General features: G+C 42.9%; 1 protein-coding gene across 2 annotated transcripts; it reads left to right on the top strand.

Annotated features, from left to right (window-relative positions):
• The first annotated feature begins 2117 nt into the window (after positions 1-2117).
• On the top strand, positions 2118-24182 carry LOC115763791 (dynein beta chain, ciliary). Of its 2 annotated transcripts, XM_030706520.1 has the most exons (27): positions 2118-2885; positions 3498-3650; positions 3740-3951; positions 4366-4607; positions 4675-4957; positions 5015-5280; positions 5878-6329; positions 6384-7963; positions 8168-8440; positions 8698-8727; positions 8839-10827; positions 10887-11599; positions 12501-12853; positions 12924-13747; positions 16150-16511; positions 16575-16731; positions 16789-18138; positions 18200-18369; positions 18434-18931; positions 18995-19505; positions 19566-19736; positions 20234-20550; positions 20608-21022; positions 21079-22080; positions 22173-22321; positions 23529-23661; positions 23807-24182. In XM_030706520.1, the coding sequence occupies exons 1-27, from the start codon at positions 2165-2167 to the stop codon at positions 23966-23968; spliced, it is 13488 nt and encodes a 4495-aa protein (XP_030562380.1). In that variant the 5' UTR covers positions 2118-2164; the 3' UTR covers positions 23969-24182. The 2 variants fall into 2 exon arrangements, with proteins under 2 accessions (XP_030562380.1, XP_030562381.1); XM_030706521.1 differs by lacking the exon at positions 8698-8727.
• The last annotated feature ends 1734 nt before the right edge of the window (positions 24183-25916 follow it).

The following is a 25916-nucleotide window of genomic DNA, read 5'->3' on the forward strand; positions in this document are numbered from 1 at the left end:
TGACGACAACATTATAGCTGAGTGCGGGGATCAAGTGCTTGCCCTTAAGAATTGCACTTCCACGTCGGGAGGAACCTTTTGTCAACTTTCACCGACCAGCTCTTGTGCCAGAGAGCTGCATGCTGGTGGCTTGGCAAACTGCCAAATGCAGCCGAATCACTTAGACCCGATCACTTGGGTTCACGGAACGAATCCAATCACGTTCAATAATTGGGCTCTGATCAACGAAACTAAGTACTTGAATCGCAACAACTTCCAGAGTAAGTTCCCCGGCATCGCGGCATCTCCCCTTCTGAACGTCACCGGCCACCAAGACGTGTTGAGTCTCCCCTACCTTCATCGCCTGAATGAACGTAACCTGGAGATCATCAAGGAAGTCAAGGACGAAATTGGAAGCGTCGACAGCGTGGTAATAGCCATCTTGTTGGGTGCTGTGTGTTGCACCATAATTTACGTCGGAGTCACCTACCGTCGGTTCACCAAAAACATGGCATCGGCCAAGGAGATTAAGAAGGTGATCGCCGAGATAGGAGCCGCCGAGGGCGGCCTTAACTTAAAAGGGGAGCAGTTAACAGAGGTCAACGACACCAGCTCCACATGCTGATATAGCACTGAGCCGAATGTTCTTACGAGCTAACAGGGGTCAGCAAAATGCAACATAACACCAGCCGCAGATGCTGACATAGCTCTGGGCCGGATGTTCTTGCACGACGGCAGCGCACGAGGCGCAAGCTAAGCATTCTAGCGGCCGTTGTGAAAGCACACAATAGCTTAGGTATTTTTGATCAATCTTTTGTAAATTTAGTTTTTAATGCGGCTTTCACTGAGGCATATCGGCCCAGAGACTTCGCGCTTAAATTAACTCACTCACTACGGCGTATCGGCCTAGTGTTTTAGAAAATCATTACCTAAATAAAATTACATATTGATAATCCGCGAGGACTATTATTTAAATCTTAATTTACATGCTTTAATGTATGCTTGCCTGCGTGAGCTATTCAAATTACTGCTTTGATACTTTCGTGTCACGATAAACGAGTACTTTCAATTACTGTTTAATGAGAATCGAGCATCAATCTCAGAATCGATATATCGCAGTTCGATTCCTCACGCTTCCGTTGAAACGGTAAACTTGCTAAGTTATTTTTATATTATATTGTTAAATTAATTATGCATTTTCAAAGCACACTTCGATGTGGATAAATATTTTGTGCGATAATCAATTCATAAATATAAAATTACTTGCAATATGGAATGGATGCTGACAGAAGGATGCCCCATCCTTATTTGAATTAAAGTAAGTTGATAATGTTGTTACACTTCTAATATAAATCATCTATTTTTAGTTTAGCAACTTTGTAATAAAGTCGCAGCTAATTGAATTAGCGCCTAATCGATTGCCAAGTTTCCTGCCATGGGCCAACTTTATTAGGCAACGTGCCAAGCCGTAAAAACTTTGGCGTGCAAAGAAAGCTTAAAATGGCGGCGCAACAATTGGCCCGAAGCCTGGCAACGTGGCTAGCAACCAAGGATTATGGCAGAGGGGAAATCAACAAAGGTCAAGCGGCAAAATAAACAACGACCTAGCAACCGGGTGCTGCCACGATCAGTTTAACGTAACATTGTTAAATTTTTGCCAAACTCTTCCTTTCAGTCAGCTAACGGAAGCGCAGGTGAGCAGTCGCAAAGCGGAAGCAAAATAGGGCTGAAAAAAAAAATAAAAACTGACAAATTAAGAAATAATTATGAAAACCAGCAAAAATGCCTAGATAATTGAAAAGTGCTTGCAAATAAGTTAATTTGTGTAATACAACGATTTTAGAAATTATTTTTGATGTGAAAATTCAGAGATATAGCAAGTTTTACTTATGTTTAAGTTACATAACTGTTTCAATAATGCTTAAGTGTTGTAAAATGAAAATATGGATTGCATAATCTATAAATTTGATAAGCAAAAATTGAAATTGTATTGCAGTTTTTGCCCAAATATAAGAAAATATTATACAATTTAAGCCAGAAATATTGATTTGATAGAAAATATATTGATTATATAGTTGTTAGTGGTAACAAGGTCACTCAAACACTAACACACATATATCCCCACAGACAGCAACAACAATATCTGTGTTAACAACAGCAAACAAACACACCATCGGGCCCTTCGATGGAGCAGGCCTCCACCAGCGCCGAGGCAGCCGCTGCAGCCGGTGGGCCGGATCCGCGTCTGGAACTGATGGGTTCGTTTGTCATCAAATCGCTTAAGCTGAAGCCAGAGAAATGGACTCGTGTCATCACTGTGGAGGAGCATAAGGGCATAATCAAAGAGTTTTTGGATCGCAGCATACCTGTCGTGCTGATTATCATACTCACGCCCGCTGCGCAGCTGGTGCCCTCCACTACCTTTCCCCTGTCGCAGCTGAAGAGCAAAGGTGTCTACTTTATCAAGCGCTATGCCAAGCCCATACCACGTGAGAATTGCGGTAACTTTATCATCTTTGGTGACCTGGCCACGCGTACAATTGACCAGCTGTCCGCCCTTGTCGAGGAGGTGCTTGTGCCACTGCTTTCGAATGAGGACAACTATAGAAGCTGGCCCATTATGGTTGCTCAGGATGTACAGAAGCATGTTCACAGTTTGAAGAGCACTGTGCATCAGGTCAAGGGTCAGGTTAGTGGCGAAACCATATTGGCCATGCCCGTGGGCGTTGAGAAAATAGTCAAGGCTGCCAAAGAACTGACCGAAACACAACAATGCCAGTTCGACCTGTATCTGAAGAGTGCTATTGAAGGCGTGGTCATTAAGTGGGCCACACAGATACACGAGGTCATCAAGGAGAGTCCAACGAATGCCTTTGCCAATGGACAAAATCCCACACCGCACACGGGTGAGCCGTTCAGTATGGCGTCAAGTCATACGTGCATATGTTTGAATCTGAATTATTTTTGGCACAGCTTTATTTAATATTTATTGATAAAATTCAAGTCTTGCAGTTGACGTTTGTTTTTATATATCCTAGCAACGTGCCGGCATCGGCCAAAAAGTTGCATGTTTATAACCTGCCTGACATATAGGTAAAAATGTCTTCAAAACTTGCTTTTGTTATCTGTTTTGCGAATGGGGCGACATGCAACATTTGCCTTTGTAATAATAATATTTTCTAATGGGTGCCTTTTTTTGGGGGAGATTTTGTTATGTGTTAGAATCATCACTTTATGTTGAATGCAGCTCAAAATCATTTGCAGCCTAAATTTTACGCGATTTTTACTAATTTAAAATAAATTGTAATATCTGTATATATAAATGAATAACGAATATGTTGTAATATTTCTTAATAATGTTCCTAACTTATATTATGCCATCTTAGATTTGCTTTAATTGTGTTAAAATTGCCTTTTCTTGGTGCACCTTACCTACATTTAAATTAATTGAATTGTAGTTTGCAAGTTGTAATATGCATTATTCACGTATTGTCTTTCTCCTATCGCCTTCTGTACAGAATTTACATTTTGGAATAATCGCCTCAAGAATCTATCCTTTATCTATGACCAATTGCGCAATGAGCGTATCCGAGCCATGGCCTTAATACTGGAGTATTCGTTGAGTGCCTATCATCCGTGCTTTCAGACGCTCTTCAAAAACGTGGTTACGGGTGAGTGCAGGCAATTTAATGGCACAGAAACATGCCAGCTGTTGAGTGTCTACATATAATTTTTCCTTTTTTTTATTGAACAATCGCAGCACTTGCCGAGGCAAAGGATATAACCCTCTATTTGAACCCATTGAAGCGCCCGCTGCACCAACTGGAGGAAATAGATTTTGCAGAGTACAAGCCTCTGCTCATACCCTTTATGCATACGGTGTGCACGCTTTGGGGCAATTCGCGCTACTATTGTCAGTCGGCGAAAATAACAGTACTATTGCAGGAGATATGCAATTTGATTATACATCAGGTACAAATGCATAGAATTAATAAGTCGATCAATCAATGTTCTTTTTTCTTTTTTCGGCTGTCGGCCCCAAGCAGTCATTTCGTCAATCAAATAGTCAGCCAATTATTTCGTCAGCTAGCCAATAACTCAGTCAATCAAGCAATCAGCCAGTCTTCGATACAGTCTGTCAGTCAAGCAGTCCATCAGTCAGACAAACAGTTCACATAGATTATAATCTGTCAATCAATCAATCAGCCAGTCTTCCAAGTAGTTAGTCAGTCAAGCAGTCCATCAGTCAGACAGTCAGACAAACAGTTTATATAGATTATAATCAGTCAATCAATCAATCAGCCAGTCTTCCAAGTAGTCAGTCAGTGAAGCAGTCCATCAGTCAGACAGTTTATATAGATTAAAATGTTCCCTTTTCAATTGCAGGCTAAACGTTATTTGGATCCCTCGTCTATATTTCATAGCGATATAGATGAGGCCATGCAGCGTCTGACACTCTGCATACAAATACTAAAGTTCTTTCGGGAACTTTTTGACTACTATAAGGAACGTTTGGCAGCCTTCTTTACGGAACCCGAAGAGCGGCCACCGATTTTGTGGACCTTTCATCCAAATTCAGTGTTCAAGCGCTTTAATGCTTTCCTCGAGCGTTTAACAACAATTCAGTGGTATATAGTTTACCAATTAAAACATAAATATCCTATATAGTTGTACTATAAATATGATTTTTTATAGGTTCTTCTTTACTGTGATTGAATTCCTGAAATTAGAGAAAGTCGAAATCGGTGGACTGCGTGGACGTCAGCTGAGCACTAGAATAACCGATGTCTACGTGGAGTTCAATCAATATTTTACGGCATTTGCTTCGAAAAGTTACGATGTACTCGATCCGGATGATCATGAGTTCGATGAGGACTTTAAGGGGTTCCAAACGCGCATTCTGGAACTAGACATGAAGCTGGCTGCCATATTGTGCCAGGCTTTCGATGATTGCCATAATTTGGAGAGCATTTTCAAGGTTAGTTAAATTGTTTTATGTGTAAATGAAAAAAACTGTAGCTCTTTTATGTCGCAGCTAATAAGCATAGTGGGCAGCGTCCTGGATCGTCCCAAAATCAAGGAGGAATTCACCCAACGCTATGCGGAAATTGTGCGCATGCTCGACGAAGAGATGACAGTCTGTGAGAATATTTATGACAAGCAAATGGAGTTAATTCGCGCTGGCGATACCCTTTATCCTGACTACAATTGTCCCTCGGTGGCAGCCTTTATACGCTGGTGCTATCAGCTGGAGACGCGTATAACCGCGCCCGTGAAAAACTTCAAGGCGCTGCAGCATGAGTAAGTAATATAAAGCTCATTTCCAGAGGGAAACATATGTATATATTGTACTAGCGGGTATAACCCGGCTTTGCCCGTGGCCCGCATGTTATTAAATCGATGTTCTCAAAAAGCTTTGAAAATGATTTTGAAACTGATCGGATGGTAAACAAAAAAGTTTCATACAAACATTTTTCGCCAATTTACCACTGTTGCGAGGGGAATTTCCAAAATCGGTGAAACACGTAATTATTAAGTTCTTATTTATGTAGAGTTCTGAAAATAAGTTTGGAGCAAATTGGACAAAACGCAAATGATTTTTAATATAGATCCGTGAAAATGAATTTGAGCACCAAATCTTTGACCTCCATTTCCACCTAAGAGGAATACATTTTTGGAGAAGTGAGAAGTTTGAATTTGAACAAAGATCTTTGAAATTGAGTTTAAGGCCGATCGGATGGTACGCTTAAAAGTTTCATACAAATGTTTTTCGCGATTTTTCATACTTGCCAGTCTGTTTCCCGTAACCCTGTCTTACGGTTTGGGCTGTTCGTTGATCACCAATCAGTCAGTCAGTCAGGATATATAAAGATTTATAAAAACTCCTAACTTTCGCAGCATAACCAAAAGTGAAAAATCGTTGGAAATTGCGGAACGCTATGAGTGTTTGATGGCCAAGTTGGGTGCCTGTAAGACCCGATTCTTTGATGACTGGTCCGTGCAGCTGGCGGCCCAAATTGAGGAGGATCTTAGGAAGTCGCTTATAGCACGCGATCAGCAGAGTAATTCGCTGATTCTCAACTTTAGTTCGACACTTTTCTCCATTCTGCGCGAGGTGCACTACATGCAGCAAATGAAAATTGATGGCATACCCGAGATAGCCATTGATTTTGCGGAGAAGAGCGATATTTTTCGTTCGTATACATTGAATTTGGAGAAGACCATCGATTGGTACAACAGCATACAGGAAGGCAGCTCATCGGTGGAACTCAAACTGATTGAGCCCGAGATAAAAATGATTGATGATCTGGTTGAAATTGGTGTTGAGCAACTCGTCTGGAATTCAACGGGTGAGCGATCGAGCGTTTTATCAGAAACATTAATCGAATTTAATTTCTTTTAAGACATCATGAGCTATCTGGAGAAGCTGCGCCAGCCTGTCGCTGCCCTGCGCAATCGCGTGAATCACACCCAGGAGAATCTGCGGCAGATACGCAAAATTATGGAGGTTTGGGCCAAGCAGCCGCTTTTCGAACGTCGCGATTGCAAAAAGGATTCGGTACTCTCCATTGACGAGCGACCGGATCGGACGGCCAAGCGTTATGCTGAGATCCAGGCAGCCTCTGTGGAGATACATAAGCTACTTCAGGATAATATGCTGCAATTTAATATGTCAGAAAAGCAAAGCGATGCCGTCTGGCTGAGCTATGTGGACTTTGTGGATAACATTGTGTACGAGAACATTCTACGCACAGTAGGCGTTAGCGTGGGCTATCTGGCGGAGAATATGGATCCTGACAATAACTATGCGCCACTCTTTGAGTCACGTCTGGAGCTGGTTGAGCCCAATTTAGAATTTGTGCCATCGCTCGAGCCCGATGATCCAATGGGCTTCAATAATATGCTCATCGAACTCATGCGTGATATCATGAAAATGGGCTCTCTTATAAAGCGCCTAAAGCCAAACGAGAAGCGCAACTATGTGGAGTTGATCAAGGAGAATCAGGACATTATCGATATGCGTCGAGAGATACTCAATGGCGTGGATTTGGTCATGGAAGAGGCGTCGCGTTTTTGCCGACAATTCGAGCGCTATTCCTATCTCTGGCTCGATGATCGGGAGGAGTGCATGGAGTACTTTTTAGAATATGGACGCATGTTGGATCCAGATGAAATAGAGCTGTTGCAAATGAACGATCCAGCTGCGCCGCCACCACCGGAACCGTGTCAGCCTACAATTGAGGCTTTTCGGGAGCAAATAGATAACTACGAATCGCTGTTTAGCGAAATCGAAGACATACCCGCATTTCAGGTATTCAGCTCCTGGTTTCAGGTGGACGTGCGACCCTTTCGACAGGCGTTGCTAAACACTGTCTGCAAGTGGGGCAACATGTTCAAGATGCATCTGGTGACCACGGTCACGTCCAGTCTCATGGATCTCAGTCATTTCATACGCAAGGCCGATGAAGGTCTGCTCCAAACGGTGAAGGAGAAGGATTATAAGGGTCTGGTTAGCATTATGGCCTACCTGATGCAAGTTAAGGAGCGTGCCGCCAATACGGATGAAATGTTTGAACCGCTGCAGGAGACTATACAGCTGCTAAAATACTACGACATGGATATACCCGAGGAGGTGAATGTCCTGCTGCAGGAGCTGCCCGAACAGTGGGCCAATACCAAGAAGATAGCCACCACAGTCAAACAGCAGGTGTCTCCGCTCCAAGCCACCGAGGTGGTTAGCATCAGGAATAAGATAACGCTCTTCGAGGCGCACATACAGCTCTTCCGGGAGGTGTTCAAGCAATACGATTTCTTTCGCTTCGACTGCTATAAGCCGTATTTGCTAATGGATCGCATCAATGATGACATGTATCTCTGTGAGCGGGAAATGGGCGAGATACAAAAGTCGGGCAGTCTCTTCGAAGTTAATATACCAGAGTTTAAGGTGCTCAAACAATGCCGCAAGGAGCTGCGCATGCTTAAGGTATTTAGTGACAGATTAATTAGTCGTTTTTTTAAGATATTTTTTTTCTGCATGTTTTCTATAATCAATTTACCAAATTCTTATCCTATGTACTGCATGCTACATGTGGAGTTTTTAACTATCTATCAAATCCTGACTATATACCATATCACTTTACTTTCCTCTAATAAATACAAGACTAATAATTATATTAATTGATCACAGCAACTCTGGGATTATGTGAATATTGTGCAAACGAGCATTGAGGACTGGAAGACAACGCCCTGGCGCAAAGTCGATGTGGAGAATATGGATATTGAGTGCAAAAAATTTGCAAAGGATATTCGTTTGTTGGACAAGGAAATGCGCGTCTGGGATACATTTATAAATCTCGAATCGACGGTGAAGAATATGTTAACCTCGCTCCGCGCCGTTGGAGAGCTACAAAATCCAGCGATACGCGAGCGTCACTGGAATCAGCTGATGAACTCCACCAAGGTCTATTTTTGTGTTTATATCTCTTTTATCTTATTCAGAGTTCTCTTGCAATTTGGCATATTGTAAATATTTTTTTGTGAAAATTCTTTTTATCCCCAGCACCTCAGCTGCAAGCAGCTCGTTTGTATAGCAAAAAAAAAAAAAACCCCGTTTATAAAAACTGAAATTCTCTTATTTTAAGCCCAACTTGAGTTTAAAGAGGCCCATATAGTTGAGCCTCGACTGTACAGTTTCTTGTAAATACCATTTCATTCCAGAGTCTGGCCGCCTTGCCCAAGGAAGTGACCGTAAGTGCTTTGCATGTTGTACAGAAATTCAAGTAGCGAACGTAGTAAAAGCCACAAGCATTTCGATTATTGAATATTGGTATTGATATATATTTAAATATATTCACACAGGTGAAATTCATAATGGATCATGAGACAACACTTGCCGAGCTGTTGGGATTGAATCTGCACGAATGCGAGGAGGAGGTGAAAAATATTGTGGATAAAGCTGTGAAGGAAATGTCGATGGAGAAGATATTGAGAGATTTGAATTCGACATGGTCGGCCATGGAATTCGATAATGAGCTGCATCCGCGGACTGGCTGTAAACTCCTTAAGGCATCGGAAGAACTCATAGAGACGCTCGAGGAGAATCAGGTGTGCCTACAAAATTTAATAACATCCAAGTACATCGCCCATTTCCTGGATGAAGTTTCAACTTGGCAAAATAAATTAATGATTGCCGATCAAGTGATAACCGTTTGGTTTGAGGTGCAACGCACTTGGACCCATCTTGAGAGTATCTTCATGAGTTCGGAAGATATACGCAAACAGCTGCCGGTCGATTCGGTGCGTTTCGATAATATCGATGCCGAATTTCGTATACTAATGGATGAGATGTCGCTCTCATCAAATGTGGTGGCATCAACGAATCGAGCTGGCCTGATCGAACGTCTGGAGCATTTGCAAAAGGAGCTAACGCTATGCGAAAAGGCACTGGCAGAGTATTTGGAAACAAAACGTTTGGCTTTTCCTCGTTTCTATTTTGTATCATCGGCCGATTTACTCGATGTCCTAAGCAATGGCATTCAGCCCGATATGGTTACCAAACATCTGACCAAACTATTCGATTCGATTGCACGCCTCAAGTTCAATCGCGATCCGGCCAATGAAATAGAGACAGCTTCTGGCATGTATGCCAAGGATGGCGAATATGTGGAGTTCAATGAGCTGGCCAGCATTCGGGGCCCGGTTGAGGTGTGGCTGAATCGTATACAAGCGGCAATGCGTGCCTCACTCCGACATTATATAACGGAAGCTGTTGTCGCTTATGAGGAAAAGCAGCGTGAACAATGGTTATTCGATTATCCTGCCCAGGTATCGCTATGCGGCTCACAGATCTGGTGGTCAACCGAGGTGAATATCGCATTTAGCCGCCTGGAGGAGGGCTATGATAATGCGATCAAGGATTATTATAAAAAACAGATCTCACAACTCAGTTTACTCATAACACTGCTGCTCGGCGAGCTGACCAAGGGGGATCGTCAGAAAATCATGACGATATGCACCATTGATGTGCATTCAAGAGATGTGGTCGCTAAGATGATTCAGGCCAAATTGGATTCAGGCTCGGCTTTTATGTGGCAATCGCAGTTGCGGCATCGTTTCGATGATGCGGAAAAGGATTGCTTTGCCAATATTTGCGATGCTGAGTTCCAGTACTGTCACGAATACTTAGGCAATACACCACGCCTGGTCATCACGCCGCTCACAGATCGTTGCTACATAACACTCACACAGAGCTTGCACCTGGTGATGGGCGGTGGCCCAGCCGGCCCGGCCGGCACAGGTAAAACGGAGACAACCAAAGATCTGGGTCGCGCCATTGGCATCATGGTCTATGTATTTAACTGCTCCGAGCAGATGGACTATCAGTCCTGTGGCAATATTTACAAGGGTCTGGCCCAAACTGGCGCCTGGGGCTGTTTTGATGAGTTCAATAGGATTACGGTGGAGGTGCTCTCCGTGGTCGCGGTCCAGGTGAAGTCCGTACAGGATGCGATACGTGACAAAAAGGATAAGTTCAATTTTATGGGCGAGATTATTAGCTGTGTACCCACGGTGGGCATATTTATAACCATGAATCCCGGCTATGCCGGACGCACCGAGTTACCGGAGAATCTGAAAGCACTGTTTCGACCCTGCGCCATGGTCGTACCGGATTTCGAGCTCATCTGCGAGATTATGCTGGTCGCCGAGGGATTTCAGGATGCGCGCGTCCTCGCGCGTAAATTCATCACTCTATACACGCTCTGCAAGGAGCTGCTCTCCAAGCAGGATCACTACGATTGGGGCTTGCGTGCCATCAAGTCGGTGCTGGTGGTGGCCGGTTCGCTTAAGGTGGGTGCACTGCATCCGAACACGTTTGCATACATTTTAACGGAAACTTCTGCTTGCAGCGCGGCGATCCTGGCCGGCCGGAGGAGGAGGTGCTGATGCGCGCCCTGCGCGATTTTAATATACCAAAAATCGTAACAGATGATATGCCCGTGTTCATGGGGCTCATCAGCGATCTGTTTCCCGCTTTGGATGTGCCGCGCAAACGTGATCAGGACTTTGAACGCACCGTAAAACAAGCTGCCTCCGATTTGCTACTACAACCGGAAGATAATTTCATATTGAAAGTAGTGCAACTGGAGGAACTGTTGGAGGTACGTCATTCTGTATTCATTGTTGGCAATGCGGGCACCGGGAAAACCCAAGTGTGGAAGACGCTGCTGCGCACCTATCAGAACATCAAACGGAAGCCCATATTCAATGACTTGAATCCGAAAGCGGTGACCAATGATGAACTTTTCGGCATCATCAACCCGGCGACACGCGAATGGAAGGATGGCCTGTTCTCGGTTCTAATGCGGGATCAGGCAAACATAACGGCTGATCAACCCAAATGGATTGTGCTCGATGGTGATATCGATCCCATGTGGATCGAGAGCTTAAATACCGTTATGGATGATAACAAAGTCCTGACTTTGGCCAGCAACGAGCGCATTGCGTTGACACCTTCGATGCGTTTGCTCTTTGAGATCTCCAATCTGAGAACAGCGACACCGGCGACCGTATCCAGAGCTGGCATCTTGTATATAAATCCACAGGACTTGGGTTGGAATCCGTAAGTACCGAAATTTCTATCTTATTACCAATTTGTGTTGATTGACTGATTGTCTGATTGTTCAGTTTTCATGATAAATGACAGCCAAAAGCTTGGAGTATGAGTGGGAGACTCTTCGTGCAAGCAGATTGAATGATTGATTGACTGATGAGTGAATGACTAAGTGATTGACTGAATAGTTAATTGATTGAACGACTGACTGTCTGACTAAATGACTTAATTAATTACCTATTCTTCGTGCAAGCATATTGAATGATTGATTGACTGATAAGTATTAATAATAACTAAGTGATTGAACGGCTGTCTGACTAACTGTTTAATTGAGTGATTTACTGATTGACTGACTGATCGACAAACTGTCCCACTAAGTGACATACTTAATTATTAATAAATTAATTACCAAACTTTAGATTGAATGATTAAGTGATTGAACTAACTATTTAATTGAATAATTAATCGATTGACTGACTGAGTGAATGACTGATTGACTGGCTGACTGACTTAATTAGTTACTTAATAATTAATAAATTAATTACCGACTCTTCGTGCAAGCAGATTGAATGATTGATTGACTGATAAGTGAATGACTAAGTGATTGACTGACTGCCTTATTGATTAAACGTCTGATTATCTGTTTAATTAAGTGATTAACTGATGGACTGACTGACTGAATGACTGATCGACTGACTGTCCGACTAGACGCCTTACAAAATAATTAATAAATTAATTACCGACTCTTCGATTAAATGCTTGATTGACTGAATGACTTAGTGATTGAACTAACTGTTTAATTGAATAATTAACTGATTGACTGGCTCTCCGACTAAATAATTAATAAATTAATTACCGACTGATTGAGTATTTATCCCAGCTACTATGTTTACGAATTTCACTCTTGTAGCTATGTGACCAGTTGGGTTGAAACGCGCAAAATTCCAGCCGAAAAGTCCAATTTGGTCATGTTATTCGATAAGTACATACCGCCCTCATTGGAGACGATACGCGTGCGCTTTAAAAAGATCACGCCTGTCGCTGAAATGGCTCACATACAAATGCTGTGCCATCTGCTAAACTGTTTTCTAATCCCGGCGAATACGCCGGCCGACTGTCCAAAAGAGTGGCACGAGCTGTATTTTGTTTTTGCCTGCATTTGGGCATTTGGCTCGGCCATGTTCCAGGATCAAGCCATTGACTATCGCGTGGAGTTCAGCAAATGGTGGGTAAATGAGTTCAAAACTGTTAAGTTTCCAGCAGGTGAGTATCAAAATTTCTTGAGATCTCGATTCAAACTAAAACTCCTAATAAATCGCATTCTAAATCAAAGGTGGAACAGTTTTCGATTACTTTTTGGATAGCGAGACGAAGACTTTTATGCCCTGGACCGAGAAGATAACGAAATTTGAGCTGGATTCAGATTTACCATTGCAAGCTGTGCTCGTGCACACCTCCGAGTCAATACGGTTGCGTTATTTTCTGGATCTACTGATGGATAAGAAGCACCCGGTGATGCTAGTGGGCAATGCCGGCTGCGGCAAGACCGTACTGGTCAATGAGAAGCTTCAATCGCTATCTGAGAATTACGCTGTCACCACAATACCGTTCAATTTCTATACCACGTCCGAAATGTTGCAAAAGATACTCGAGAAGCCGCTAGAGAAGAAAGCGGGCCGCAACTACGGACCGCCTGGCAACAAGACCTTGATCTACTTTGTTGACGACATCAATATGCCCGAGGTGGATTGCTATGGAACAGTTCAGCCGCACACTCTAATGCGACAGCATCTGGATTATGGGCATTGGTACGATCGCAATAAGCTGACCCTCAAGGATATACACAATTGCCAGTATGTGGCCTGCATGAATCCCACCTCGGGCAGCTTTACCATCAATCCGCGTCTGCAGCGACACTTTTGCGTGCTGGCCGTTAGCTTTCCCGGCGCCGACTCCATTACGCACATGTACTCGGCGATATTATCGCAACATTTTGCCAATGCCGAGCAAAAGTTTATGCCCATCGTTACACGCATGACGCCCAACATTGTGGCGGCGACAATTGCGCTGCATAACAAGTGTCTGCAAGTCTTTCTACCCACGGCCATTAAATCTCACTATATCTTCAATCTGAGGGATATTAGCAATGTTTTTCAAGTGAGTATTGGTATTACAAATACAATATAAAAAGTGCATATTGTATTTGTGCAAAATCCAAATGTAGGTAACAGGCAGAAGGAAGCATCTCCGGCCCCATAAAGTATATATATTGTTGATCAGCATCAACAGCCGAGTCAATCTAGCCATGCCGTCCGTCCGTCCGTATGTATAAAAGCAAGGAGCTTAGAAACTATAAGAGCTAGGGAAATTTTAGCTGTAGTCCATGCGCAGATCGAATTTGTTTTCGATAATTGATAACTTACTCCGTTTCCAAGCAATCAATAAAAACCGATATCGAATTTCTAATAAGAGCTAGAGCCACCAAAAGTGATATGTTTACTCTAGAATAATATCTTTCATTTCATACCTATTGCCACCTCCCCGCTACTACCACGTAACTGTAATGCCCACCAATTTAAGCTACAATTTTACAATGAGGTATACTGTAGAATATTTCATAAAGATCGGTTAAGAAACACGTGCTTGCGGCACCAGCGCTAATTCGAAGAATATCTGTATGCATGTACACACACACATTCATGCGCGTCTGCTTCGTATTCATCAACAGCATTACAATGGCGATTGTATTGTTTTCTATGCTACTATTTTAATTCGTTTTATTTCTTATTAAGGCTCAATTATTGTTGTGGCTGTTGGGTAGAGGCGGTGGCAAGTCGTGTTGTCTGTCGCGAGTTTGAGCTCTGCCGAGGAAACTATATTTATACCCTGAACCCATTAAAAATGGGTATAAGGGTATATTGTATTTGTGCAAAATCCAAATGTATATAACAGGCAGAAGGAAGCATCTCCGACCCCATAAAAAATATATATATTCTTGATCAGCATAAATAGCCGAGTCGATCTAGCCATGTCCGTCTGTCTGTCCGTCCGTCCGTTCGTATGTATGAGCTAAAGGGATCTCAGAACCTATAAGAGCTAGAGACTTGAAATTATAGATATGTAGATGCTCCTAGCTCCCGCGCAGATCGAGTTTGTTTCCGATAATCGATAACTTACTCCGTTTCCATGCAATCGATAAAAATCGATATCGACATCCTGTTTTTTTTTAGCAAATTGGGTTAGAGCTAAGAGCTAGAGCCACCAAACATGATATGTTGCTTCTAGAATATTATTGATATTTCAAGTATCTTTCATTTCATACCTATCGCCACCTCCCCGCTACCACCCCAGAGCTATAAATCAAGTTAATAACCCAACTTTTATTGCCAACCAATTTAAACCACAATTTAAATGCAATTGATTTTTTCAGAATACACAAATATTCTATGGTACAATAAGATATACTGTAGAAAATTTCATAAAGATCGGTTTAGAAAAACCAAAGTTATATGCAACTGCGCAATTAAATGGGGCAGCAGCTTTAAGAATTTCTGTATACATGTACACACACACATTCATGCGCGTGTGCTTTGCATTCTAATAGCATGGTAATTGCATCTTTTTTTTGTAATGTTATTTTAGTTCCTTTTTTATCATAAGTACTTAATTGTTGGTGTGGCTGCTGAGTAGAGGCATAGCAAGTGGTGCGGTCTGTCGCGAGTTCGAGCCCTACCGGGGAAAGTATTATTATTTTTTTTTTTGCTGGTGTGGCTGTTGAGTAGAGTCGACAGTAAGTAATGCGGACAGTTGCAAATTCGAGCCCAAGGGAACTTTTTTTACTAATTTATTTGGTGTTGGAATATGAGGGTTCAGGGTATCCCCTAGTTGGGAGCTCCCGACTAGAACCTCTTACTTGTTTGTTTTCAATTTTCTTTGTTACTACTAAAGCAAAAGAGCGCGCGGCGCAAGCTGAATTAGGTGTTGGAAAGAGGGTTCAGGGTATCCCCTAGTCGGGAGCTGCCGTAGAAACGATCTGTCGAAAATACAGTTGGTGTATGGAAAACTTTTTTGTTTTTCTAGATATCTTTAACAAACTCGGCATTTTAGGAATCACTATGCTCTTTACATTTAAGCAAAATCTTATTTACATCGGATTACTATATCATATAGCTGCCATAGGAACGATCGGTCGAATGTAGGTTCTTATATTTTTGTTTATCAAGATATATTGACCTAACTCGGCATTATTTAGTTTTACTATGCCCCTCATAAATTAACAACTCTTTTCTTTTTTTGCTCCTCATATATATGCAAAATCCTAACAACATCGGACTCCCATATTATATAGCTTCCATCGGTCGGTCTAAAATTAAGATGTATGAAAAATTTTGTTTTTGAAGATACCTATACCTACCTATTTTCCCTGTGCGTCTTTGATATGCTTTGAATGCGTTATGAGCATTTTAAAAAGGTTGGGTCCGCAAGGCTATTAAATCTTCGGCGTGTCGAAGATAGCCCTCTTTCTCATTTTTACTAAATTTTTAATTTTTTTCTTTCAGGGTCTCTTATTTAGCTCGACGGACTGCCTAACGAGCTCCACAGATCTTATACGCTTGTGGCAACATGAGACACAGCGTGTGTACTCGGATAAGCTGATCGATGATAAGGATATTGATAGCTTTACCAAAATGCAGCATGACATTGTCAAGAAGTCGTTCGAAGAAATTGATGAATCTGTTATATTCGACAAGCCGAATATTTACTGTCATTTCGCTGGAGGAATTGGTGATCCTAAGTACATGCCCATTAAGGGTTGGCCTGAGCTTCACAAACTCCTTCAGGAAGCAATGTCATCGTATAATGATCTGGTCGCTGCCATGAATCTGGTGCTATTCGAAGATGCGATGATGCATGTGTGCAGGTAACCCAATCCCTTTTGCTCTGGTTAGAGTAAATGCTTTAACTTATTGTTCGCTTCTTACAGAATCAATCGCATATTAGAATCGCCGCGTGGCAGCGCTCTATTGGTTGGTGTTGGTGGCAGTGGGAAACAATCTCTAGCGCGCTTGGCAGCATTCATATCCAGCTTGGAGGTCGTGCAGATACAGCTGAAGAAGGGGTATGGGGTCAACGATTTAAAGGTCAGTTGGAGTCAGTTAAATAAGTTCGTAGTCTAACAACTTTTGAAACGCACGCAGAGCGAGTTCTCCGGTTTGTATTTGAAGGCTGGCCTCAAAAACGTTAGCATCATGTTCTTAATGACGGATGCCCAGATACCTAGCGAGGATTTTCTTGTCTTAATCAACGATTTGTTAGCCACTGGCGAGATTCCAGATCTATTTCCGGATGACGAAATCGAGAATATAATCGCTGGTGTGCGTAATGAGGTCAAAGGTGCGGGACTGGTTGATACACGTGAAAACTGCTGGAAATTCTTTATCGATCGTGTGCGCAAACAATTGAAGATAGTTCTGTGTTTTTCACCAGTGGGCTCAACATTGCGTGTTCGGTCGAGAAAATTCCCTGCCATCATCAATGCAACATCCATCAATTGGTTCCACGAATGGCCTCAGGAGGCACTTATATCGGTTGCCATGAATTTTCTGGCGCAAAACAAAGTGCTGCCAGATAATCATCGCGACTCTGTGGCCAAGTTCATGGCCTATGTACACACGTCGGTCAATTCGACGTCCAAGGTTTATTTACAGAACGAACGTCGCTATAACTATACCACACCCAAGAGCTATCTCGAGCAGATTAATCTCTATCTGAAGCTACTCAATCACAAGCACAACGATTTACAGAGCAAGATCGAGCGTCTGGAGAATGGTCTGGAGAAGCTGCGCTCCACGGCCGTACAGGTGGCGGATCTGAAGGTCAAACTGGCCGTGCAGGAGGTAGAGCTAAAGGAGAAGAACGATGCAGCCGATGCTTTGATCGAAATTGTCGGCATCGAAACGGAAAAAGTGCAAACGGAAAAGGCGGTCGCCGATGAGGAGGAAATGAAGGTTGCTTTAATAGCTGACGAAGTAAGCAAAAAGCAGCGCGATTGCGAGGAGGATTTGCTCAAAGCGGAGCCCGCCCTATCGGCCGCCCAAGAGGCGCTCAATACGCTCAACAAGGCCAACTTGACGGAACTGAAGAGCTTTGGTTCGCCACCGGGCGCGGTTACCAATGTGACAGCTGCGGTCATGGTGCTATTAGCCCCTGGCGGTAAACTGCCCAAAGATCGCTCCTGGAAGGCGGCCAAAATTTCCATGGCCAAGGTGGATGCCTTTTTGGACGCGCTAATTAACTATGACAAGGAGAATATACATCCGGAAATTATTAAAGCCATTCAACCCTATCTAAAGGATCCCGAATTTGAGCCTGAATTTGTACGCTCCAAATCTGGTGCTGCGGCCGGTCTCTGTGCCTGGGTTATTAACATTATAAAGTTCTATGAGGTCTACTGCGATGTGGAGCCAAAGCGGAAGGCTCTGGCTGCAGCCAATGCAGAGCTGGCCGCTGCACAGGACAAACTTGCGGGCATAAAGCGCAAAGTGGCGGTAGGTTGCTTGAATTTTTGTTAAGAAAATGTAGATGGCTTGAGTTTTCCAATTTTCATAGAGTCTGGAGGAGCAGCTAGCCAAGCTAACGGCAGACTTTGAGCAGGCCATTGCGGACAAATTACGTTGTCAACAAGAAGCGGATGCCACACAAGCAACCATTGCGCTGGCCAATCGCCTGGTCGGCGGTCTGGCCAGCGAGAATGTGCGCTGGGCCGAGGCTGTCAATAAGTAAGTAGCATTAGCTACTCCCAATCAATGCCAAATAATAATCAAATAATCTTAACTCGAACAGCTTCGTCAAACAGGGCATTACATTGCCCGGCGATATACTACTCATTACGGCCTTCATTTCCTATGTGGGCTGTTTTACGAAGGGTTTTCGCATTGATCTAATGCAAAAGATGTGGACACCCTTTCTCAAGAGCATTGATCCGCCTATACCCATAACCGAGAATCTCGATCCGCTGTCGCTGCTCACCGATGACACGACCATTGCCGTCTGGACAAATGAAGGCCTGCCCAGTGATCGCATGTCCATTGAGAATGCTACAATATTATCAAACTCGGATCGCTGGCCGCTCATGATAGATCCTCAGCTGCAAGGCGTCAAGTGGATAAAGCAGAAATATGGCGAGGAGCTGACGGTCATACGGCTGGGTCAACGCAACTATTTGGATATTATCGAGAAATCCATTAATACCGGCATCACGGTGCTGATTGAAAATATTGATGAGAATCTAGATCCCGTTTTGGACTCTCTACTCGGACGCAATCTGATCAAGAAGGGCAAGTGAGTAGATCAGCTGTTTCCTTATATATCCCAGTGCTGTAAAGATCATTATTTTTCCTGCAGAGCTATCAAAATTGGCGACAAGGAGATCGAGTACAATTCCACATTCCGTTTGATCCTGCACACGAAACTAGCTAATCCGCACTATAAGCCGGAGATGCAAGCACAGACCACACTTATTAATTTCACTGTGACTCGAGATGGCTTGGAGGATCAGCTGCTTGCGGAAGTTGTGAAGGCTGAACGCCCCGATTTGGAGGACCTGAAAGCTGAGCTAACGAAGCAACAGAACGATTTTAAGATAATGTTAAAGAAACTGGAGGATGATCTGCTCTCGCGTCTGTCATCGGCGGGTGAGAATATTTTAGGTGATACTGCATTGGTAGAGAATCTGGAGACAACCAAAAGCACCGCCTCGGATATTGAGGAGAAGGTAGCTGAAGCGAAAATCACATCCAAGGAAATCGATAAGGCCAGAGAATACTACAGACCGGCGGCGGCTCGAGCTAGTCTTTTATACTTTATACTCAACGAATTGAACACGATTAATCCTATCTATCAGTTTTCACTGAAGGTGAGTTTTTCAATCAGTGCAAAGATAAATTCCTAAACCAATACTCCCAATTCTGACCAGGCTTTTAGCGTAGTGTTCCAAAAGGCCATAGCCAAGGCTGAACCGAGCGAAACTCTGGATTTGCGTGTTTCAAATCTGATCGATTGCATTACGTATTCGGTCTTTCAGTATACTTCGCGTGGTCTTTTTGAATGCGACAAGCTCATCTTTGCCTCGCAAATGACTTTTCAGGTATGTTAAATCCAATTGGAATACAAGAAATTACATTTTTCCATTTATTATACCCTGACCCCATTAAAAAAAATCGAAAATCCAAATGTATGTAACAGGCAGAAGAAAGCATCTCCAACCCCATAAAGGATATACATTCTTGATCAGCATCAATAGCCGAGTCGATCTAGCCATGTCCGTCTGTCTGTCAGAACCTATAAGAGCTAGAGACTTGAAATTTTAGACGTAGGTGCTCCTAGTGCCTGCACAGATCGAGTTTGTTTCCGATAATCGATAACTTACTCCGTTTCCAAGCAATCGATAAAAATCGATATCGATATCCTGTTTTTTGGGCAATTTCGGTAAATAATAAGAGCTAGAGTCACCAAACTTGACATATAGCTTCTAAAATAGAATATATATATGCATTTGATGTTGGAAGAAGAGGGTTCAGGGTATCTCCTAATTGGGAGCTCCCGACTAAAACCTCTTACTTGTTTTTATTTATTTTCTCATAGATACTGCTAATGAACGAGGAGGTCTCATCCGCGGAACTGGACTTCCTACTCCGTTTCCCGATCAAGCCACATGTGACAAGTCCTGTGGATTTTTTGAGTAATCAATCGTGGGGCGGAATTTGCAGTCTAGCGTCCAAAGATGAGTTTCGCAATCTGGATCGGGACATTGAGACATCATCGAAACGCTGGAAGAAGCTCGTCGAATCGGAGCTGCCGGAGAAGGAGAAATTCCCGCAAGAATGGAAGAATAAAACCGCGCTGCAGCGCCTCTGCATGATCAGAGCTCTAAGACCCGATCGGATGACCTATGCCTTAGCGTGAGTATCTAAAAAAACAATGAAAAAAACTTAAAATTAAAGAAATATGCTTTACAGCGACTTTATTGAGGAGAAACTGGGCTCGAAGTATGTGGAGAGTCGCGCCATGGAATTTGCCAAGTCCTACGAGGAGGCTAGTCCTTCCACGCCCATATTCTTTATACTCTCGCCGGGCGTAAATCCCTTAAAAGATGTTGAAGCTTTGGGCAAACAAATGGGCTTCTCCATGGATCTGGGCAACTTTCACAATGTATCCCTGGGTCAGGGCCAGGAATCGATTGCAGAGACAGCCATGGATACGGCAGCCAAAAGTGGCCATTGGGTTGTGCTTCAGAACATACACTTGGTGCGCAAGTGGCTGCCCGTGCTGGAGAAGAAGTTGGAGCACTATGCCGATGGCTCACATCCAGATTATCGCATGTTCCTTAGCGCTGAGCCAGCGTCCACGCCATCGGCTCATATAATACCACAGGTGAATGCTTGGCTCCCATTCAATTTAGACTTTTTTAAGACCTTCATCTTTTCTAGGGAATCTTGGAGTCATCCATAAAGATCACCAATGAGCCGCCAACGGGCATGTTGGCCAATCTGCATAAGGCTTTGGACAATTTCACGCAGGAAACCCTCGAGATGTCGGGAAAGGAGGCAGAATTTAAGGCCATACTCTTCTCCCTTTGCTATTTTCACGCTGTGGTAGCCGAACGGCGCAAATTTGGACCACAGGGCTGGAATAAGATCTATCCATTCAATGTGGGCGACTTAAACATCAGCGTCTCGGTGCTGTATAACTATTTGGAGGCCAATGCCAAGGTGCCTTGGGAGGATTTGCGTTATCTATTCGGTGAGATTATGTACGGTGGCCACATAACTGATGATTGGGACAGACGCCTGTGCATAACCTATTTGGAGGAGTACATGCAACCGGACCTGGTCGATGGGGAGCTATTCTTGGCGCCTTCGTTTCCCGCACCACCCAACACAGACTATCTGGGCTATCATACCTATGTGGATGAAATGATGCCAGCCGAGTCGCCATATCTATATGGCCTGCATCCGAATGCAGAAGTCGGATTTTTAACCACACGAGCGGAGAATATTTTTCGCACTGTCTTCGAAATGCAGCCGAGGGATGCGGGCGCCGGCGGCGGTGCGACAGTTACGCGCGAGGACAAGGTCAAGCAAATTGTGGATGAGATCATAGAAAAGCTGCCGGAAGAGTTCAATATGGTGGAGATCATGAATAAAGTGGAGGAACGAACGCCCTACGTGATTGTGGCTTTTCAGGAATGCGAACGCATGAATTATTTGACCAGTGAAATGAAGCGCAGTTTAAAGGAGCTCGACCTGGGCCTAAAGGGTGAATTGACCATCACATCGGACATGGAGGTGCTGGAGAACTCATTGTTTTTGGATCAAGTGCCGCCAATATGGACGCAACGTGCCTATCCCTCGCTTCTGGGTCTCAACAATTGGTTCATCGATTTGTGTCTGCGTTTGCGAGAGCTGGAAACATGGTCCACTGATTTTGTGGTATGCTGCAGCCAACCCGACCAACCAGTTTGCAAATATTTATGGTCTTTTTTGTTTTTTTTTTTTTTTGTTTTTGTTGACCGTTGTTGCAGCTACCCGCCTGCGTCTGGCTGGCGGGCTTCTTTAATCCCCAATCGCTGCTAACGGCCATCATGCAGAGCACGGCGCGTCGGAACGAGCTGCCGCTGGACAAGATGTGCCTACAGTGTGACGTGACCAAGAAGCAGAAGGAGGAATTTACGTAAGTGCCGTCGACAAACGCGCACACTACTTTATTAAAACGCAATTTTAATTGACTTTAACGCTGACCCCTGCTACACGAAAAAAATTTGTGTAGACCTGCGACTGATTTTTCTGTCATTGTCTGGCTGCCGATTGTGATGCGGCAGAGGGAAAAACATTATTGCCATATAAATGTATTATATGGCATATGTATATTATCTATAGATCATTCCTGAACATATTGATGCATTTCATATATAATAAAAAAGGCTACATCTGGCTGTAATGCAGCTAAATGCTCATTACTGACAACCCAATTAGGTGACACACACACACACACACACACATACACATATTCTACTAATCATCATTAGAGAGGAGCTCGTACTATCAACAACATACTTCACGTAGCGATAAAATCGTGTCAAGTTCGTGTCTAGTTCGCGCTGGGTCGTGATTGGCCATGTTAAAGCTGTATTAGCGTCTGCTAAGTAGCCTAGGTGTTTATAAATTATGTAAGCTTCGGCTTAGTCATAGTCATGTTAAGTCGTGCTTAGTAATTAGGCTATGTTTAGGTCGTAATAATTCGTGTGCGATGATGTTAAGGTCGTTATATATCGTGCTATATAAGTCCTGTAGGAGTCATATATTTCTGCTGATCAGCCACAAAGAGGGTTTTGTAATCCGATTTTCTTAACACTAACACATCGTGTTAGGTTTTTTCACTCACAAGAAAACACGACACGCGCCCAGCTCTAGGCGTCATATCAACTGGCTATGTAAATGTACATGACTTGCGTCAATGCTTCCATACAAAAGATAGTGTAAACAGCGGCTCATCCGCAGCGGAGAGCGGCCAACGGCTTCAAGCTGTGTCTAATAATAGCAATGCTATTTTATGAGAGCTAATTTTAAAACAGCACATAGTACATACAAACGAACAAATGTTTATAAATATCAATTATTAATGGCATGTAATTAACAATTGTCTATTTGTCGTTTGTCGATTCTTGATTCTTGATTCTTGATACCCGATTGCCTATTAAGTGGCGCCCAGTTTCTCGCATTATGGATTTGGCGTCACTTTAAGGTAAACAATAGCCCCGAGACCCAGACACAGACACACCCTTAGACGCCCCGCTAATTGCCAGCAGCTTAGGGAATAATTCAAGTATATTTGTTGATATTATATCAGTTGCAAATCTTTGTGGCGATTATAATTATAGAACGGCACCGCGGGACGGCTGCTGTGTGCACGGCATCTATATGGAGGGCGCCAGATGGGATATACAGCAGGGCATTATTATGGAATCACGTCTCAAAGAACTTTATCCGCCAATGCCAGTGATCAATATTCGAGTGAGTTTGAAATGCAAATTGCCCAAACTGAATTTCAATGAATGAATCAACTGTGAATTTGGAACGGATCTGTGGCGTCTAAAGAGCGGCGCATGTTTGAATAAATCAAAATATTAATTCCTGATCGTTTCTTTATACAACGCAGGCAATTACCCAAGACAAGCAGGACCTGAGGAACATGTACGAATGCCCCGTTTATAAGACACGCACCCGCGGCCCAACCTACGTGTGGACCTTTAATCTGAAGACCAAAGATAAGCCAGGCAAATGGACACTGGCGGGCGTTGCGCTACTTCTCCAGACTTAAGATCAACCACAGTCTTTGAGAACATTTATTTAATTATTGAGAATCTAATAGTATTTTAGTAATGTTATAGTAGACTTGAGTAGCATATCAAATTTTATTCTTCCATATAGTCAAAGAAATTTATTAGAATCTTAAATTATTAACATTTTACGAACTTGGTAGTTCTTTTTAAATTTCACTTTTTCTTAACTCTAAGCACCTTGTTTTTCGAATAAAAATCACCTTCTAGTAGATATGCCTTAGGCGCACTTGCATAAAAACCAAAAAAAAAAAGAAGAAGAAAAGTTGTACTACTTTATCTGGGGTATCTGCGGTTTTTGGGCACCACAAATAATATCAAATATTAATTGGTCTAAAAATGCATATAAACAAATATGTTTATTGTTTACTTTTAAATACGAAACGTGTAAAAAAATCCCAAGAAAAACCACAAACATTATTCAATGTTTATAGAACGCGAACCTTGTGCGATTAGTCAGAGTATTTTGATAGTACATAAAATAAAACGAATCTCTTGAATGAGTTATGAGATAATCGTGTCTAAATACTTGTGAGTGTATAAGCAAATTGATAAGCCAAAAAAGAAAGAAAAAAAATGTTGTACAGACGCACAAAAATGTGAATCTAAATCAAAAGTCAAATGCGTCGCGCTTTCATAAATAACGATCTGCACAAACAAATACACAAATATTGCCAACATATTTGAGCATCAAAGGAAACTCATAGACGACGCTGATGCTGCCGCGAGTGGACTGAACTCGTGGCTGTCCCAAAAAAAAAAAAAAGAGGAGATATATATAATAATGAAAATAAAACAATTTTCAAATATTTCGTTTCTGACGAAATTTGAACATTGCCAGCGAACAGTATTGAGCGAAACGTGAACGTGAACCAATTAACGAAAAAGCTGAGCATTATTTTGAGCAAAAAAAAAAAAGTACACAAATAAATCAAAAAGAAACTGAAAATTTCAGATGTGACGACTGACTGCATAAAACACATAAATAATTCAAATAATTATAAAAAGAGCCAGCTACGGGCCAAGGGGCTGGAGAACGTGACGCGTGACCCGCCTACAGAGCTATCGATCAAGCGATCAAGCGAGCGATCGGCTGTACCAGCCACACACACGCACACACACACTCGCACACGTATACTAACAGCAACAACAATAAATAAATAAAATAAAATAAAGGCAAAATGTACAAAGCAAACGAAAAGAAAACTGAAGACGACGACACGAGCGTAAATCAATTTTAGCATGGAAAAAATTCTATAAAACTAACAGACACTGTGTGGTCGCACATCATTCGTGTGCGCTACGACGAGCCAGCCCAAAGCCAAAGCCAAAGCCAAGATAGCCAGTCAAACAGTTAGTCAGTCAGCCAGTCAGTCAGTCAGTTAGTCAGTCAGTCAACCAATCAGTCAGTTGGGCAGTCCACTGATTTTGATTGATTATTGAACCCCAAACTCGAAACTAAAAATTCGAACGTGCCTTGTTGTGTGCGTGTGTGTGTGTCTGTGTGTGTGAGCGCAAGTGTGACTGTGTGTGTGTGTACACACATACTTATCTCTATCTGTATCTAACAGCGGCCGGCAGACTTTAGCAGCAGTCGCAGCAGCAGTCGCGGCAGCAGAGCAGCAGCCGCACCGCATCCAGCATACAGCTTCAGTCTCAGCCGTCATTCCAACAGTCAGAGTCAGAGTCAGTGTCAGAGCTCACTCTCTCGCACCCGCCGGCTGGAGGATATCTTTGCGCTTGGTTCAGTTTCAGTTCGCATTCGGACGCGTGCTGTTGCGGCCTCGCCGACAGTGTTAACGGAATCAGTGCGCGCATACTTATAGCAACGACTGTGTCGCGTATTCAACAACAAAAAATCAACATATATATAAATATATTTTTATATACATATATATAGCTATACACGTGTCTGCAGTTCAGTGACAA

Source organism: Drosophila novamexicana, unplaced genomic scaffold (assembly GCF_003285875.2).
Source record: "Drosophila novamexicana strain 15010-1031.04,08,12 unplaced genomic scaffold, DnovRS2.1 tig00000770-arrow-pilon, whole genome shotgun sequence".
Classification (NCBI taxonomy): domain Eukaryota; kingdom Metazoa; phylum Arthropoda; class Insecta; order Diptera; family Drosophilidae; genus Drosophila; species Drosophila novamexicana.

What these genes read in the sequence shown, in the direction of transcription:
- LOC115763791 (XM_030706520.1), top strand. Translation starts at nt 2,165, where the DNA reads ATGGAGCAGGCCTCCACCAGCGCCGAGGCAGCCGCTGCAGCCGGTGGG. An exon ending in ACTCGTCTGGAATTCAACGG is followed by an intron (nt 6,330 to 6,383) that starts GTGAGCGATCGA and finishes ATTTCTTTTAAG; the next exon opens with ACATCATGAGCTATCTGGAG. An exon ending in ATGGGGTCAACGATTTAAAG is followed by an intron (nt 16,732 to 16,788) that starts GTCAGTTGGAGT and finishes AAACGCACGCAG; the next exon opens with AGCGAGTTCTCCGGTTTGTA.